We start from the raw sequence: 17,725 nt of genomic DNA, 5'->3' as shown, positions 1-17,725 counted from the left end.
CAGCTCTGACTGGCACTAGGCTCAGACAGACAGACAGACAGACAGACAGACAGACAGACAGACAGACAGACAGACAGACAGACAGACAGACAGACAGACAGACAGACAGACAGACAGACAGACAGACAGACAGACAGGGCGAGGCCACTCCAACTGCACACAGCTGTTTGTGTTTACATGTGAGCTGTGATTCCTCTCCTCCTCCTTCCGTTCTTCCTCTCACAACCTGCCCTCCAATCCTTTCGCCCTGTCTCCTATACATCCCTCCCTGTTTTCCCCATTCCCCCCCATCTCCCTTCCTCCCTCCATCCCTCCCTCTGGGCACTAGGACTGGCTGCTGTAACACTAATACACAATACCATGTGTACAGTAATAGTTGCCATGGCAATAGGGTTTTCCATTGCAATTCCATTGTTTTATTACTATGCTGTGTGTGTAAGGGATTTTGTCTAGCATTTCTTGAAATGCAATGATGAAGGTTGAAAAAAGACAATGAAGATTTAAAACTGAATAAAACGATTGGTTTATGTATTGACTAGGGTTTGTTTGAGGTGCCCTGCTCACATTTTCATGAACACAACATGCATGCAATGGGAACATTTCAAACCATTAGACTAAATCTAATTCCATCAATGTTGTATCAGCCAGTGGCAACGCTCTGTTATTCTGTAGCATTGTTGAACAGTATCAGGATTTTAACTTAGTCATTTAGTGACAGGCTCAATGTACGTTTTGTTTCCTGAAGAGTTTTCAAGTTGGACTTTTGATACATTACTGAAATGGTGTTTTGACTTTAGTATTACTTTAAGGTTCCTCATCTGATATGACGTGGAAGCTTGTTTTTTCCCTACTACAGTACATGCATCTTTTCCATTATACACACACACACACACACACACACACACACACACGCACACGCACACACACGCACGCGCACGCGCACACGCACACACACAGACAGAATAGTAAGGTTCAAGGACACGAAACACTACAGCAGCACATGGCGAGATTATGTTTTATACTGAGCTCCAATCATCTTCAGTTTAACATTGCGCACTCACACACTCAATCCCCCTCCTCTCTCTCTCTCTCTCTCTCTTACTCTCTCCCTCTCCCCCCTCTCTCTCTCTCCAACCACTCACAGAGAGGCAGACCTAGTTGACAGCCTCAACACAGGCAGACAAATAGAGAGAGCGTGTGAGCACGAGTCAGGAAGAGTGCGAAAGAAGGAGCACCAAAGACCACACACCCAAATAAAAGAGAAAAACGATTGCAGAGGAGAGGAGGGGAAATTCCAAGTCAAAGCCCAGTGCATGGTCAATGAGATCAATTTAACTTGCAGTCCTGCGTTTGTTTTCTCAAGGGATAGCATCAGGGTTCAGTGAATTGCCAGTGGAGTGAACAAGCGAGCAGCCATCCAAGTTGTTCTACCTTTGCCATCTGTGGCTTGGCTCCTTGTCGAACGGTCGGACTGTCAGAGCTGCTATAGACCCGGTGCTGCCTGCAGAGATGGACGCAGATGCCAAGGACAAGGAGAGGAAAACCAAGATCCAGTTCTCAGTCCCGTCCGCTGTGCCCCTTCAGCTGGACCCGCGACAGGTGGAGATGGTGAGTGTGTGTGTGTGTGTGTGTGTGTGTGTGTGTGTGTGTGTGTGTGTGTGTGTGTGTGTGTGTGTGTGTGTGTGTGTGTGTGTGTGTGTGTGTGTGTGTGTGTGTGTGTGTGTGTGTGTGTGTGTGTGTGTGTGTGTGTGTGTGTGTGTGTGTGTATGTGTGTGTGTGTATGTGTGTGTGAGGGGAAAAAGTACCCAATTGTCATACTTAATTCAATTAAAGATACCGTAATAGAAGTAAAAGTGAAAGTCAGCCAGTGAAATGCAACTTGATTAAAAGTCTAAAAGTATTTGGTTTTTAACATGGCCTACTTGAGCATCAAAAGTAAATGTAATGACTGAAATATACTTAAGCATCAGAAGTAAATGTAATTTCACATTCCTTAGATTAAGCAAACCAGATGGCACAATTTACATGTTTTATTTTTTTTACGGATACCCAGGGGCACGCTCAAACACTCAGCATAATTTAAAAATGAATTATTTGTGTTTAGTGAGTCCGTAAGATCGGAGGCGGTAGGAATGACAAGGGATGTCCTCTCGATAAGTGTGTGAATTGGACCATTTTCCTGTAACGAGTACTTTTGGATGTCTGTGAAAATGTATGCAGTAAAAAGTACATTATTTTCTTTAGGAATGTAGTGAAGTATAAGTAAACATTTTCTAAAATAGAAATAGTAAAGTAAAGATAGTGCCTTGAGTAGGTATTCATACCCCTTGACTTATTCCACATTTTGTTGTGTTACAGCCTGAATTGAACATTTATTACTTATATTTTATTCTCACCCATCTACACACAATACCCCATATTGGCAAAGTGAAAACATGTTTTAGAAATGTTTGCAAATTTATTAAAAATGAAATACAGAAATATGTAATTTACGTAAGTATTCACACCCCTGAGTCAATACATGTTAGAATCTAAGCCACTCAGGAAGATTCAATGTCGTCTTTTTAAGCAACTCTAGTGTATATTTGGCCTTGTGTTTTAGGTTATTGTCCTGCTGAAAGGTGAATTCATCTCCCAGTGTCTGGTGGAAAGCAGACTGAACCAGGTTTTCCTCTAGGATTTTGCCTGTGCTCAGCTCCATTCTGTTACTTTTTTTATCCTGAAAAAATCAACAGTTCTTCACGATTACAAGCATACCCATACCATGATGCAGCCACCACTATGCTTGAAAATATGGAGAGTGGTACTCAGTAATGTGTTGTATTGGTTTTGCCCCAAACATAATACTTTGTATTCAGGACCAAAACTGAATTGCTACATTATGTTGGGTATTACTTTAGTGCCTTGTTGCAAACAGGATGCATGTTTTGGAAGATTTTTATTCTGTACAAGCTTCCTTCTTTTCACTGTCAATTAGGTTAGTATTGTGGAGTAACTGCAATGTTGTTGATCGATCCTCAGTTTTCTCCTGTCACAGCCATTAAACTCTGTAACTGTTTTAAAGTCACCATTGGCCTCATGGTGAAATCCCTGAGCGGTTTCCTTCCTCTCCGGCAACTGAGTTAGGAAGGACACCCATATATTTGTAGTGACTGGTTGTATTGATCAATATTAATTAATAGCTTCACCATGATTGGAAAAACTTCCTGGTTGAATCTGTGTTTGAAATTCGCTGCTTGACTCAGGGACCTTACAGAAAATTGTACAGTGCGTTCAGAAAGAATTCAGTACACCCCTTTTCCACATGTTGTTACGTTACAGCCTTATTCTAAAATAAATGAAATAAAAAATGTTCCTCATCAATTTACACACAATACCCCACAATGACAAAGTGAAAACAGGTTTCTAGAAATGTTTGCAAATGTATTAAAACAATAAATACCTTCTTTACATAAGTATTCAGACCCTTTGCTATGAGACTCAAAATTGAGCTCAGGTGCATCTTGTTTCCATTGATCATCCTTGAGATGTTTCTACCATTTGATTGGAGTCTACCTGTGGGAAATTCAATTAATTGGACGTTTGTATTTGTATTTATTATGGATGACAATTTACAATCCAGGGTTACTCCAAACAGTTTAGTCACCTCAACGTGCTCAATTTCCGCATGATTTATTACAAGATTTAGTTGAGGTTTAGGGTTTAGTGAATGATTTGTCTTAAATACAATGCTTTTAGTTGAAGAAATATTTAGGACTAACTTATTCCTTGCCACCCACTCTGTAATGGGTGTGTGTTGGTGGCAGGGAAGTCAGGCGCAGGAGAATCGAACTTGGTATAAATGGAGTCGTTTAATCAGTGCTTCACAAAACTCCAAAACCAAAATGACAAAATAATAAAAAGTGGGTACAAAACCCGTCGCGCACCAACACATAATACACAAACATACAATCAAACAATCTCCGACAAGGACATGAGGGGAAACAGAGGGTTAAATACACAACATGTAATTAATGGGATTAGAACCAGGTGTGAAGGAAGACAAGACAAAACCAATGGAAAATTAAAAATGGATCAGTGATGGCTAGGTCGGTGACGTCGACCACCGAACACCGCCTGAACAAGGAGAGGGACCGACTTCGGCGGAAGTCGTGACACACTCTGAAACTATCTGCAGCTCTTTGTTAAGTGTTGCAGCCATTTCAGTCACTGTAGTAGCTGACGTGTATAGGGTTGAGTCATCCGCATACATAGACACACTGGCTTTACTCAAAGCAAGTGGCTGGTCATTAAGTAAAGATTGAAAAAAGCAAGGGCCCTAGACAGCTGCCCTGGGGAATTCCTGATTCTACCTGGATTATGTTGGAGAGGCTTCCATTAAAGAACATCCTCTGTGTTCTGTTAGACAGACAACTCTTTATCCACAATATAGCAGGGGGTGTTAAAGCCATAACACATACGTTTTGGCAAGGTACACACCTGTCTATATAGGGTCCCACAGTTGACAGTGCATGTCAGAGCAAAAACCAAGCCATTAGGTTGAAGGAATTGTCCGTAGAGCTCCGAGAGAGGATTGTGTCGATGCACAGATCTGGGGAAGGGTACCAAAAAATGTCTGCAGTATTGAAGGTCCCCAAGAACACAGTGGCCTCCATCATTCTTAAATGGGAGAAGTTTGGAACCACCAAGACTCTTCCTAGGGCTGGCCGCCTGGCCAAACTGAGCAATTGGGGGAGAAGGGCCTTGGTTAGTGAGGTTACCAAGAACCCGATGGTCATCCTGACAGAGCTCCAGAGTTCCTCTGTGGAGATGGGAGGGCCTTCCAGAAGGACAACCATGTCTGCAGCACTCCACCAATCAGGCCTTTATGGTAGAGTGGCCAGATGGAAGCCACTCCTCAGTAAAAGGCCGATGACAGCCCACTTGGGGTTTGCCAAAAGGCACCTAAAGGACTCTCAGATCATGAAAAACAAGATTCTCTGGTCTGATGAAACCAAGAGTGAACCCTTTGGCCTGAATGCCAAGCATCACATCTGGAGGAAATCTGTCACCATCCCTACGGTGATCATGATGGTGGCAGCATCATGCTGTGGAGATGTTTTTCAATGGCAGGAACTGGAAGACTAGTCAGGATTGAAGGAAAGATGAACGGAGTAAATTACAGAGAGATGCTTGATGAAAACCTGCTCCAAAGCACTCGGGGAAGGTTCACCAACAGGACAACTCCCCTAAGCACACAGCCAAGACAAAGCAGGAGGAGCCCAGACTTGAACCCGATCAAACATCTCGGGAGAAACCTGAAGATATCTGTGCAGCAACGCTTCCCATCCAACCTGCTTGAGAGCAGAGAAGAATGGGAGAAAATCCCCAAATACAGGTGTGCCAAGTTTGTAGCATCATACCCAAGAAGACTTGAGGCTGTAATTGCTGCCAAAGGTGCTGCAACAACATACTGAGTAAATATATCTGAATACTTATGTAAATGTAATATTTCAATTTTTTATTTTGAATAAATGTGCACAATTTTCTAAAAAAAGTTTTTTTCTTTGCCATTAGGTAGTATTGCGTGTAGATTGATGCTGGGGAAAAAACGATTTAATCCATTTCAAAAGTAATCAATTTTAGAATAAGGCTGTAACGTAACAAAATGTGGGAAAAGTTAAGGGGTCTGAGTACTTCCCGAATGCACTGTATGTGTGGGGTAGAGAGATGAGGTAGTCAATCAAAAATCATGTTAAACACTATTATTGCACACAGAGTGAGTCCATGCAACTTATTATGCGAGCACATTTTTACTCCTGAACTTATTTCAGCTTGCCGTAACAAAGGGTTGAATACTTATTGACTCAAGACATTTTTTATTAATGTGTAAACATTTAGAAAAACATAATTCCACTTTGACTAGATGGGGTATTGTGTGTAGGCCAGTAACCAAAAATCTCAATTTAATACACTTTAAATTCAGGCTGTAACACAACAAAATGTGGAAAAAGTCAAGGGGTGTGAATACTTTCTGAAGGCACTGCACCCCCCCAAAAAATGACTTAATTAGTATTTAAAGTATTTTACTTCAGTACTTTACAACACTGTGTGTGTGCGTGCATGTGCATGTGCAAACAAGTATGCACAAGTGTTGTACAAGTGTTGTGTCTTTCACTAGAGTGGGATTTTCCACTTTATGAAATGTGCTAGACTAGTGGGAGGGAGAGAGAGCTGCTCAAGTTCAAAAGAGTTAATCAAAGCAAGTCATATTCGTCTTCGTTTGTTTACCTACACCTGGGTACCTTACACAAAGAGCCCAATACTCACTCAATGCCTTCCTCAATACACACATTTCACTGTGCCTCTTCCCCTCGTATCTGCAGTCTAGCTACTAGATACCACATCATAATATCAGTGTGTTGACAGACAGTTATATAACTGAGCGAGCATGACGTTTTGTTTTCATTGTGTGCATATTTTTCAGCTGGGCAGAGGGGTACAGAGGTGCTGCTGCTACTTTAGCTGACAGCTGCAGGTTCAGTGCCCAGAAACTGACGAGGCAACTATGTCCCCGAAAAATGTTGAAGAGACAAAAGAGAAAGAGAGGGAGGGAGAGAAAGAGAAAGAGAAAGGAAAAATGTAAAAGATGACACCACCGTAATGTAGGATGACTCATGGCGTTACGAGTAAATGGTTGGAAACGAGAGAGAGTTAAGAGAGCGTTCAGGATCCAGTTCTCACCATCAGCTAGGAGTATTACGGGAATAAATAAACGCCTGTTCTACCTTTGACATAACGGGAGTCGAGGGAGAAGACATATTCCTCCAATCTTCTCCTCCTCTCCTTGGATGCCCTCTCGCTCATCTGAGCGAAGGGTCATCTTCGGAACTAATTTACACCCAGATGTTCAGTGAGAGATGTCCATTTGGTCTATGCTGCGTGGGGAATCCACTGGGTAGACATGCATGACTAACTAGGTATGATGTCAGGGACTGAAATTCCCATTTTCTCAAATGCTAAGCTAACACCCGGAACATAAAAATTTGTACACATCTGCTGTTTACGGTTTACAGATCGCCAGAGGCTTTACAAAACAACTAGCTGCCTGTTGGCATCTCTGCCCCCCCCCACCCACCCCACCCCACCCCACCCTCCCACCACCCTGACATTATTAGCCCTTATCCATAGGCCATCTTTGTTTGAGAGCTGTTTATCTGGAGTCTAGCATGTAGTTTGTTGTCGAGGCATTGTCCAGTGTGGAGAATACCCATTAGCATATGAATGGGGTGTTCTGTGGAACTCCGCGAAGGATGTCAAAAGGCGGTGGTCACCTCTTTTAGGATGACGTACGATGGTTAAACCCTGATGTGTAGTGGCACTGCAATGGACCATAACGTTTGGGAAGAGTCCCTGCATGAATTTCAATGGGAACACCCCAAACCACAGAACACTCATCTGAAAGCTACATGTATAAAATGTGCACATGAGGAGCATCCAAGGCCTGTGTACAACTGTTCCAAAAAAACACGGCCACACCTCATTAGCATAGAGATGTGGTCCGCTATTTTGAAGGGAGGTGAGGGCGAGAGGGGAAGTAGAGAGGGATGGAGGTAGAGAGAGAAGCATGACCTTTATAGTGTGGCGGTGGGAAATTATAAAAGAGAGAAGAGAGGTTATTGGGGACTGACAAACAAATAAGGAGAAAACAAATGAGGAAAAGGACAGATTAAATCAAAAGTAGATTTGTTTTGAGTGTATGAAATTATGATAGAATAGTGAGGTCTGTGCCAGATCCAAGCTAGTGTTAGTCCTCTGAGCTAAAGCCTAGGCATCACCTTAGGGAGCTAATGCAAGTCTTCTGGTCTGCAGGCAAGGATATTCATCACTCAAGTGTGGATACAACGCAGTCTACAATTGACACAAAATCACATTTGAAAACAACTGGCAAATTTCTCATTCATGAATTGGATTGATATTAATCTTCTAGATTGACATGGAATTGACCCCTACCCTAAACTACAGACAATAGATTTAGCTTCAGACCTAAAGATTTTCTATGTTGGGATTGTATGTACTGTGTAAGGGGATTATGAGGGAAAAAGCCGCTGTCAAGGGTTATGTCATGCTCACGTTGGTATTATATGTGGTATACAATATATGGACCCTTAAATTAATGACAACACACATATTTAACAAGTGAAGGGGTCATCGTGTGGTCATTGTAACGATTACCACAGTCTGGTTGTCAATAAACCTTCTGATTTTATGATAATTTAGTCATGCGACTACAACAATACCATTGCTGAGATACTCCATTAATTGCAGCCAGAGAATACCGAATTCATCCTCAATTTGCGCGCCTCGCTCATTACACATTCAGATAGACACTGTATGAATGACTGTCATTTGAGTATATGTGTTAAGATGCCATCCACAGTGTGTTCCTGAACAGATAAGAGCTCCTCTAGCGTAAACGCCACCCACATCGCACGCCTACAGTTCTGTGCGTGATTGGATTGGCAAGCACCTCTCTCTCTCACACAGGCCTCGCAAGCATACGATAGAAACATGGGGGGAAAGGAAACAGACCGGTGTAATTATTATGTATACATTCAACATGTTGCTCGCCAACCTGTTGTTACTCGTGAACAAGTGGGTGGAGATATTTTGGGGGCGGCAGGTAGCCTAGTGGTTAGAGCGTTGGGCCTGTAACCGAAAGGTTGCCGGATTGAATCCCAGAGCTGACAAGGTAAAAATATGTTATTCTGCCCCTGAACGAGGCAGTTAAACCACTGTTCCCCGGTAGGCCGACATTGCAAATAAGAGTTTGTTTCTTGTTCTTCTGCCATGACTCGTTAAATAAAGGTTAAATTAAATGAACAGCATTCTTGTCTGAGGCAGAATGATGGTCCGACTCAGATCCCCTTTTTACACTACAGAGCTGAGCCAAGCCAAGCTGTACTGGGAGAATTCAACATAGTTTGTGGAACTGTGCTGAAAAATACTATTTGAAAAGCCTATATCAAATGCAGTACGGTTCAGGTTAGCCCTGTTGTGTGATTGTAGTGTATGAGAGAGGGTGCGGGTCCTTCTCAACACTGTGAGGGGCAGAAGTTATGATATAAATATATCTAAATGGAGTAAACATGGAGTAAACATGTACACACAACACTATACTGTGTTTCAACAAAAGCCACCCTGTTTCATTTGCTACTGCACACTGTCATTTTCTGACATCTACATTCACATCTTGATTGAATCAGTTCAGCCGATGTGAGGTATGATAACTGTAAATGGCAGTCCAAAGAAATCCTTTTTAGTACAGGGTTGAGTCTATACTTTACCCTTTTGGGGAAATGTAATCAGCAAAAGCGAAACAAATAGCATCTGGTTCCTAATTAAATTATCTTTGGCATTTTAAGAAATGCTACCTACTGTACTATTTATGATCAAAGCCAGATGATTACTTTGAAGTTCTATATTTCTGGAGTTCAATAGTAGGATAAGTACAAGTTATTATAAGACTTTTATGTAAACAAATGAACGCCACAGCAACCCATCCAGATTCCAAAAGTAAGGGCAATGAGAAAAAAAGTGGTAATTTGTTAGTTATTTCCTCTTTTTTTGAACACTTTATTTATAGTTTTCTTAGTTATTTCCTGGCAGGTTGTCCATCCCCTTTTAATCCCAATCAATCCCCTGCCAGATATCTTTTTGCAGTCTTGGCAACAACCATAGGAGTTCATTATAGAGCACAAACAGATCTGGCACCAGGCTACAGATGTTCACTGTTTGTTTTGGACTATGGACTCAGTCGGTGGTCTCCGACCTGGCATGACCTCTCATGACAATCTTGAATAAAAGTTGAATCTGTTCTTACATCTCTTATACCCCGTCTCCGATCCTCTCCATCGTGACGCATGGGTTACCTAATCTGGCCCTCCAGATTCCATCTACCCAATCAATCATCCTCATGTAATGGCTCCCTGGCCACTCTGGCTGATTGGTGACTACAGCAAGCCACCGCCGCCTCAAGAAAGCGAGGGCTACACAACATCGATGTCGGACCCGTTTTTCATCACTTACACATGTATATTGTCCTCTGTATGATGTACAAGTAATCCATAAAAAATCTTTCAAAAAGGTTGTTAAATGCAGGGCCGTGTTCATTGGGCACCAAACAAACCGTGTTCAAATGTGCTGAAACAGGGAGGGACTACCTTGGACTTTGTTCAGCTAGAATCACTAATTTCCATTTTCTGTTGCAGAATGTTTGAAAAGGTTTTCCGTTGTGTGCCCTAATGAACACAACCCTTGTTTTATAGGGTAATTCTGTATATGGGTTATTAAGATCAATGATCAGAGGATGCATGTCTTGTCTCCATCACTTTTTGGGGACCTTGCAAACTCAGAGAGTGGCTCAGGTATATCCATAGAGATACACTATATATACAAAAGTATGTGGACACACCTTCAAATTAGTGGATTTTGATATTTCAGCCACACCTGTTGCTGATAGGTGTATACAATTGAGTACACAGCCATGCAATCTCCATAGACAAACATTGGCAATACATTGGCCTTACTGAAGAGCTCAGTGATATTCAGCGTGGCACTGTCATAGGATGCCACCTTTCCAACAAGTCATTTTGTAAGATTTCTGCCCTGCTAGAGCTGCCCTTCTCAAATGTAAGTGATGTTATTATGAAGTGGAAACATCTAGGAGCATCAACGGCTCAGCCGCAAAGTGGTAGGCCACACAAGCTCACAGAATGTGACCGCGAGTGCTGAAGCACATAAAAATTGCCTATCCTTGGTTGCAACACTCACTACCGAGTTCCAAACTGCCTCTGGAAGCAACGTCAGCACAAGAACTGTTAATCGGAAACTTCATGAAATGGGTTTTTATGGCCGAGCAGTCGCACACAAGCCTAAGATCACCATGAGCAATACCAAGCGACTGCTGGAGTGATGTAAAGCTTGCCTCCATTGAACTCTGGAGCAGTGGAAACATTCTCTGGAGTGATGTATCACGCTTCACCGTCTGGCAGTCCGACGGACCAATATGGGTTTGGTGGATGCCAGGAGAAGAATCTGCCCGAATGTATATTGCTAACTGTAAAGTTTGGTAGAGGAGGAATAATGGTCTGGGCTGTTTTTCATGGTTCGGGCTAGGCCCCTTAGTTCCTGTGAAGTGAAATCTTAACGCTACAGCATACAATGACCTTGTAGACGATTATGTGCATTCAACTTTGAGGCAAAAGTTTGGGGAAGGAACTTTCCTGTTTCAGCATGACAATGCCCGCGTGCACAAAGCGAGGCCCATACAGAAATGATTTGCTGAGATCGGTGTGGAAGAACTTGACTGGCCTGCAAGGAGCCCTGACCTCAACCCCATCAAACACCTTTGGGATGAATTGGAATGCCGACTGCGAGCCAGGCCTAATCACCCAACATTCATGCCCGACCTCACTAATACTTTTGTGGCTGAATGGAAGCAAGTCCCCGCAGCAATGTTCCAACATCTAGTGGAAAGCCTTCCCAGAAGAGTGGAGGCTGTTATAGCAGCAAAGGGGGGACCAATTCCATATTAATGCCCATGATTTTGGAATGAGATGTTTGACGATTAGGTCACATACTTTTGGTCATGTAATGTAGATAAAGGACTCATCTTTGTATCTGTGCCATTATAGTGTATGTGATAGCATGGGCAGCGCCATTGAGGCATCTCCATTTTGAAGTAGTACATTTTCTTCTTCATGATTGGTTGATCCCTCCTGATGACCCGGTTGGACATGACTCTGACAGGGTCACCAGGAGGGATCAACCAATGAAGTTGGATGTCCCACCCAGTTGACTACATTAAAATGGTGGAAGCCAATTAATAGCGCTGCCTATGCTACAATGGCCTTTTGACCTCTCGAGGCCTCTATGGGTGTATCATAGAGTGTCAACATTGAACCTGTTATGCTATTCCACAGAGTTGTCAGCTGTATTTCTGGCTTTAATATTACCCTTCATTCAGGCTGACATTTTATTTGGAGCTATTCTGATATGTTTTGAGATGGAATATTTATGTTTTTATGGCTGTTGTATCACTGTATACAGTACAAACAAATTTGCCCATCTACTTCGGATATCAAAAAATATACTGTATATTTTACTAACAAATTCCAAGAATCCTCAAACAAAATAAAGTCATCAATCAACGCTCTTGGCATCTTTCTAGATTTATACAAAGCGTTCAACGTGGTTGATGATGAAATATTACTTGCTAAATTGCATTATTATGGTTTTCATGATGATACATATACATGCTTATAAAGTTATGTTTATGATAGAGAACAATTTGTATATGCAAATGGTTGTGCATCTACCAGGGCCAAGATATCCTGTGGCATACCACAGGGTTCGATCCTTGGACCTTTGTTATTCCTGATCTACAGTATTTCAATGACGTTGCTGCTGTGTCTTCTACCATACTTCCCATTATTTTTGCTGATGATACCAACTTGATTTGATCACACAATAATTTTGATTCATTAATCAATGAAGCGAACTCAGGCATGGCCAAGTTTTCTGAATGGTTCCAGATGAACAAATTATCTTAAATGTTAAAATCCAACTTCATTGTATTCACTGGTAAGACGTTTTAAGTTGGGGGGGGTCCCCTTTATAATTAAGAATTGCATGCATCTATAATCGCATTTGTGAAGCAGCATACAGTTGAGCAGACACGTTTTTAGGATATTTTTTTAGCAGGGTCATGGGGGAAAATGGGCCTTTTATATACAGATTTCATGCAATGTTATGTCATTTACATGATAGAAGACATTAGCAGAATATGTTTAATACCACACAAAGTGCAACTAGCTATTCAGGTAGAAACATTATTTATAAAAAAAATATTTGGCCAAATTAAATTCCAACTATAATGTTGTGTTTGCTGCGACATAATATCCTGCTTGTATTTTCCCTATCAACAATGGCTTGATACTTTTGATATTACCCTAATAAAGTTTTGAAACTTTTGTGAAAGCTTGGTGTGGTGTGGCTGTTAGCCTTTTATACTGCAGGCCTATGTTATGAAGGCAGTGCGCACCAGTGCTCCAGCTGACTCTTGCAGTTGAACTTGAGGTGAGGAAGAATGTTTTAGGCCTACCGGAGATAATGCTTATCTTTATTTAAACAGATTCTGTTTTGCAATGATGATCTACAGTAGCCTCAACAGTACTCTATAGGGTAGCACCACGGTGTAGCCAGAGGACAGCTAGTTTCCGTCCTCCTCTGGGTACTTTGACTTCAATACAAACCCAGGAGGCTCGAGGTTCTCACCCCCTTCCATAGACTTCCGGAGGACTACCTCCAACCTATCAGAGCTCTTGCAGCATGAACTGACATGTTTTCCACCCAATCAATGGATCAGAGAATGACTCTAGCACTGAAGCATAAGCTACAGCTAGCTAGCACTGCAGTGCATAAAATGTGATGAGCAGTTGACTCAAAGAGAGAGAAAGACAATAGTTGAACAGTTTTGAACAAATTCATTTCTTTAAAAATTAAGGAGAAGCAAGAGAGAGAAAGCTATATTTTGTATTGTTTTCACTTTCACCTACTTAGCTAGCCAATGCAGCTAGCTAATTTAGCCTACTCAAGCACACGCCTTAAACAGAGAGGGATGCTGTGTTACCTAGCAGGCTATCGCTACCAAACACTGGAACTCTTCCAAGTCAAGGTGTGCTTTTTGTTTTATGAGTTTATTGCCACCTGACCTGGGCCCGCCGATGTAACTGCAAAACTGCTTGCTAACTGTACACTGTACTGCATGATTGTAGCGGGTTTACTGGCGCGTTAGTTCTAGTAGCTTTGTTGACTTGATGTTAGCTAATATGGTGACAATGATGAAGGCTGTATGTAGCGGTTAGCAGTTATAATATGAAGGTTTGGCTTGGAAAGTTCTTTTTGGTAGGTCACAGACAGCTGATGTGTTGTGCACTAAAGTCCACAAGCAAAGGGAAAAGGTGAAAGGAGGAATTATCAAATGGTCATAGGGATCGTGCTGTTTCTATGTGACTGCTATGAAAGTGAACTGTGTTGCCTGTGAGCAGAGGTCTACTCATTCCGCCGATTCTGTTGAAAAACGTTTCTTAAACGGAAGCAAACGGAACGAAACGGATAAACATACCTGAATTTGTCCAATAGAAACTCTCGTTTGCAACTGTTGGACTAATGATTACACTCTAGATCAGCTAGATGCAGGCAAGATTGTGCAAGATTGTGCAAGGTGGTATTGAATGTGTCAATGTTTGTCAGGTTGATCACTCAAATTTCTCTCGACCTGTGCACCTACGTTGTAAACTTTCATTCAAAGGCCAGGTTGTAGCAACCTCATGATGGGTGTAGGGAAAATTTGAGTATCATGTAGCAGCCTAAACTTATCAACGTCACATTGAGCTGGGACAATGGAATATGAATGACCGTCATCCAATATGCAGTAATAGAAATAAGGCAATAAAATAAATTATCGTCCTCCCTCATCTTAAATGGCACCGACCGCCACTGCTGTATAGCAGACTCAGTAGCCTATCTGATAGGAATAAAGAAATGCATGTTGGTGTAATAGCATGCCACCGACATCTCTCTCTCTCTCTCTCTCTCTCTCTCTCTCTCTCTCTCTCTCTCTCTCTCTCTCTCTCTCTCTCTCTCTCTCTCTCTCTCTCTGCCTAAGCTTCTCTTCCTTTATATGTATTTTTTAAAATATTCATATCAGACAGTGGACTCTAAGCCTATAGGCCTATGCATGCAATGTGCGGATGCATTTAGTGCTCAAATCTTTGACAGCTGTAAAACACAATAAAACAATATGCTATGAAGTTATGCTACACATTGAAAAACAAGGAATAGTGTTTTTGTCATTTGTTATAGGCTGCTTTTAAGGACATGTGAATGTGGCTCATTTGGCCAATATCCCTCGTTTATTGATGGTGCTGGCTGCATGGGTGCTGCATGGTGCTGGCTGCATGGGTGCTGCATGGCGCTGGCTGCATGGCTGCCACAATGAGTTACCCACCCAATACATATGGATGACTGGTGCATTTCTCAAATGTCCGATAAATGTAAATCTTCCCAGTCACTTGTCCTGTGCCAAATTTTCCGAACGGAAACCCTGTTATATAGTATACACTGAGTGTACAAGACATTAGGATCACCTGCTCTTTCAATTACATAGACTAGCCAGGTGAATCCAGGTGAAAGCTATGATCCCTTATTGAGGTCACTTGTTAAATCCTCTTTAATCAGTGTAGATGAAGGGGAGGAGACAGGTTAAAGAAGGATTTTCAAGCCTTGAGACAATTGAGACATGAATTGTGTATGTGTGCCATTCAGGATACGGTAGTAGGTGCCAGGCGCACCGGTTTGAATGTGTCAAGAACTGCAACGCTGCTGGGTTTTTCATGCTCAACAGTTTCCCGTGTGCATCAACAGTGGTCCACCACCCAAAGGACATCCAGCCAACTCGACACAACCGTGGGAAGCATTGGAGTCAACATGCAGCGCCGCTGTGGAACACTTTCGACACCTTGTAGAGTCCACGCCCCGACAAATTGAGGCTCTTCTGAAGGCGAAAGGGTGGTGCAACTACATTTTCAGAAGGTGTTCCTAATGTTTTGTATACACTCAGTGTATAGTATTGACAACAGTAGGCTACAAAATAAACGTTCCAGTGACACAGACTCACTCAATGATGAAGATGAAGCATAGGCTTCCCACTGGTGATGGCTGATGCGCTTGTGTCGATATCTGTAAATAAGCTAGCCAACTTACCCTGCTGGTTTTATTTATTTTATTTATTTCACCTTTATTTAACCAGGTAGGCTAGTTGAGAACAAGTTCTCATTTGCAACTGCGACCTGGCCAAGAGAAAGCAAAGCAGTTCGACACATACAACGACACAGAGTTACACATGGAATAAACAAACATACAATCAATAATACAGTAGAAAAATCTATATACAGCATGTGCAAATGAGGTAGGATAAGAGAGCTAAGGCAATAAATCGGCCGTGGTGGCGAAGTAATTACTATATAGCAATTAAACACTGGAATGGTAGAATGTGCAGAAGATGAAAGGGAAGTGGTAAGAATAAGAAGGGAAAAAAACAGGCAGAATCTCAAATCTTTCCCTCTGTCTCAATTCTGGCTGGGAGTGAAATGGACCAGGTTTCATCCACCAGATACCTAGGTGTTCTAGTTGATGAAAAGTTGTCCTGGAAATATCATATTCACTTTGTCTGCAGCAAAGTGATGAAGTCCATTGGTATCATCAGAAAGATTATTGGTTTGGTTCCTAACACTATACTACAGCTTAATTTAGCCATATCTCATTTACTGCAATATTTTCTGGGACAGTAGATACAGTATGCTTCCTACCTACACAAATGACTCATCACACAGAATAAATGAGAGGTGGCTACACCTTCTCTAACTACTTGGCTCCATCTTCCCCTCTGTTTAAGAAACTCAAAATACTGTCTACAAATATACATACAATACCTCCCAGATAGCCCACCTAAACCCTTCAATGGATTCCTCCAGGTTAATTCTCTAATCCATGCATACCACACGACAAAATCAAATCAAATCAAATTGTATTTGTCACATGCGCCGAACACAACAGGTGTAGACCTTACAGTGAAATGCTTACTTACAAGCCCTTAACCAGCAATGCAGTTTTTAGAAAAAGTGTTAAGAAAGTATTTACTAAAATAAACTGAAGTAAAAGTAATAATAATTAAGGAACAACAATAGAATAACAGTAGTGAGGCTATATACAGGGGGTACCGGTACCGAGTCAATGTCTGGGGGCACCGGTTAATCGAGGTATGAATATGCATGGATAATAAACAGAGTAGCAGCAGCATAAAAATGGGGGGTGGGGTGGGGACAATGCAAACAGTCTAGGTAGCCATTTGATTAGCTGTTCAGGAGTCTTATGGATTGGGGCTAGAAGCTGTTAAGAAGCCTTTTGGACCTAGACTTGGCGCTCCAGTACTGCTTGACGTGCGATAGCAAAGAGATCAGTCTATGACTAGGGTGGCTGGAGTCTTTGGCAATTTCTTGGGCCTTCCTCTGACACTGCCTGGTATAGAGGTCCTGGATGGCAGGAAGCTTAGCCCACTACGCACTACCCTCTGTAGTGCCTTGCAGTCGGAGGCCGAGCAGTTGCCAAACCAGGCTGTGATGCAACCAGTCAGGATGCTCTCGATGGTGCAGCTGTAAAACCTTTTGAGGATCTGAGGACCCATGCCAAATCTTTTCAGTCTCCTGAGGGGGAATAGGTGTTGTCATGCCCTCTTCACGACTGTCTTGGTGTGTTTGGACCGTGATAGTTTGTTGGTGATGAGAATGGGGGTGTGCTCTGTCCTCCTTTTTCTGTAGCCCACAATCATCTCCTCTGTCTATCACGTTGAGGGAGAGGTTGTTATCCTGGCAACACACTGCCAGGTCTCTGACCTCCTCCATGTAGGCTGTCTTGTCGTTGTCGGTGATCAGGCCTACCACTGTTGTGTCATCGGCAAACTTAATGATGGTGTTGGAGTTGTACCTGGCCATGCAGTCATGGGTGAACTGGGAGTACAGGAGGGGACTGAGCATGCACCCCTGAGGGGCCCCTGTGTTGAGGATCAGCGTGGCAGATGTGTTGTTACCTACCCTTACCACCTGGGGGCAGCCCGTCAGGAAGT

The 17,725-nt window shown here is 42.4% G+C and overlaps 1 protein-coding gene across 1 annotated transcript in view; it reads left to right on the top strand.

Annotated features, from left to right (window-relative positions):
- Positions 1-1,150: 1,150 nt before the first annotated feature.
- LOC139570463 (protein phosphatase 1 regulatory subunit 1B-like) overlaps positions 1,151-17,725 on the top strand; it is a 32,030-nt gene continuing 15,455 nt past the window's right edge. Inside the window, exon 1 of the mRNA XM_071392351.1 lies at positions 1,151-1,608. Within this exon, the coding sequence (XP_071248452.1) occupies positions 1,510-1,608 (99 nt within the window). The 5' untranslated portion in view covers positions 1,151-1,509. The remainder of the gene's footprint in view (positions 1,609-17,725) is intronic.

This window comes from Salvelinus alpinus, chromosome 3 (genome assembly GCF_045679555.1).
Source record: "Salvelinus alpinus chromosome 3, SLU_Salpinus.1, whole genome shotgun sequence".
NCBI classification, from domain to species: Eukaryota; Metazoa; Chordata; class Actinopteri; order Salmoniformes; family Salmonidae; genus Salvelinus; species Salvelinus alpinus.
This window is presented reverse-complemented; position numbering and strand designations above follow the sequence as displayed.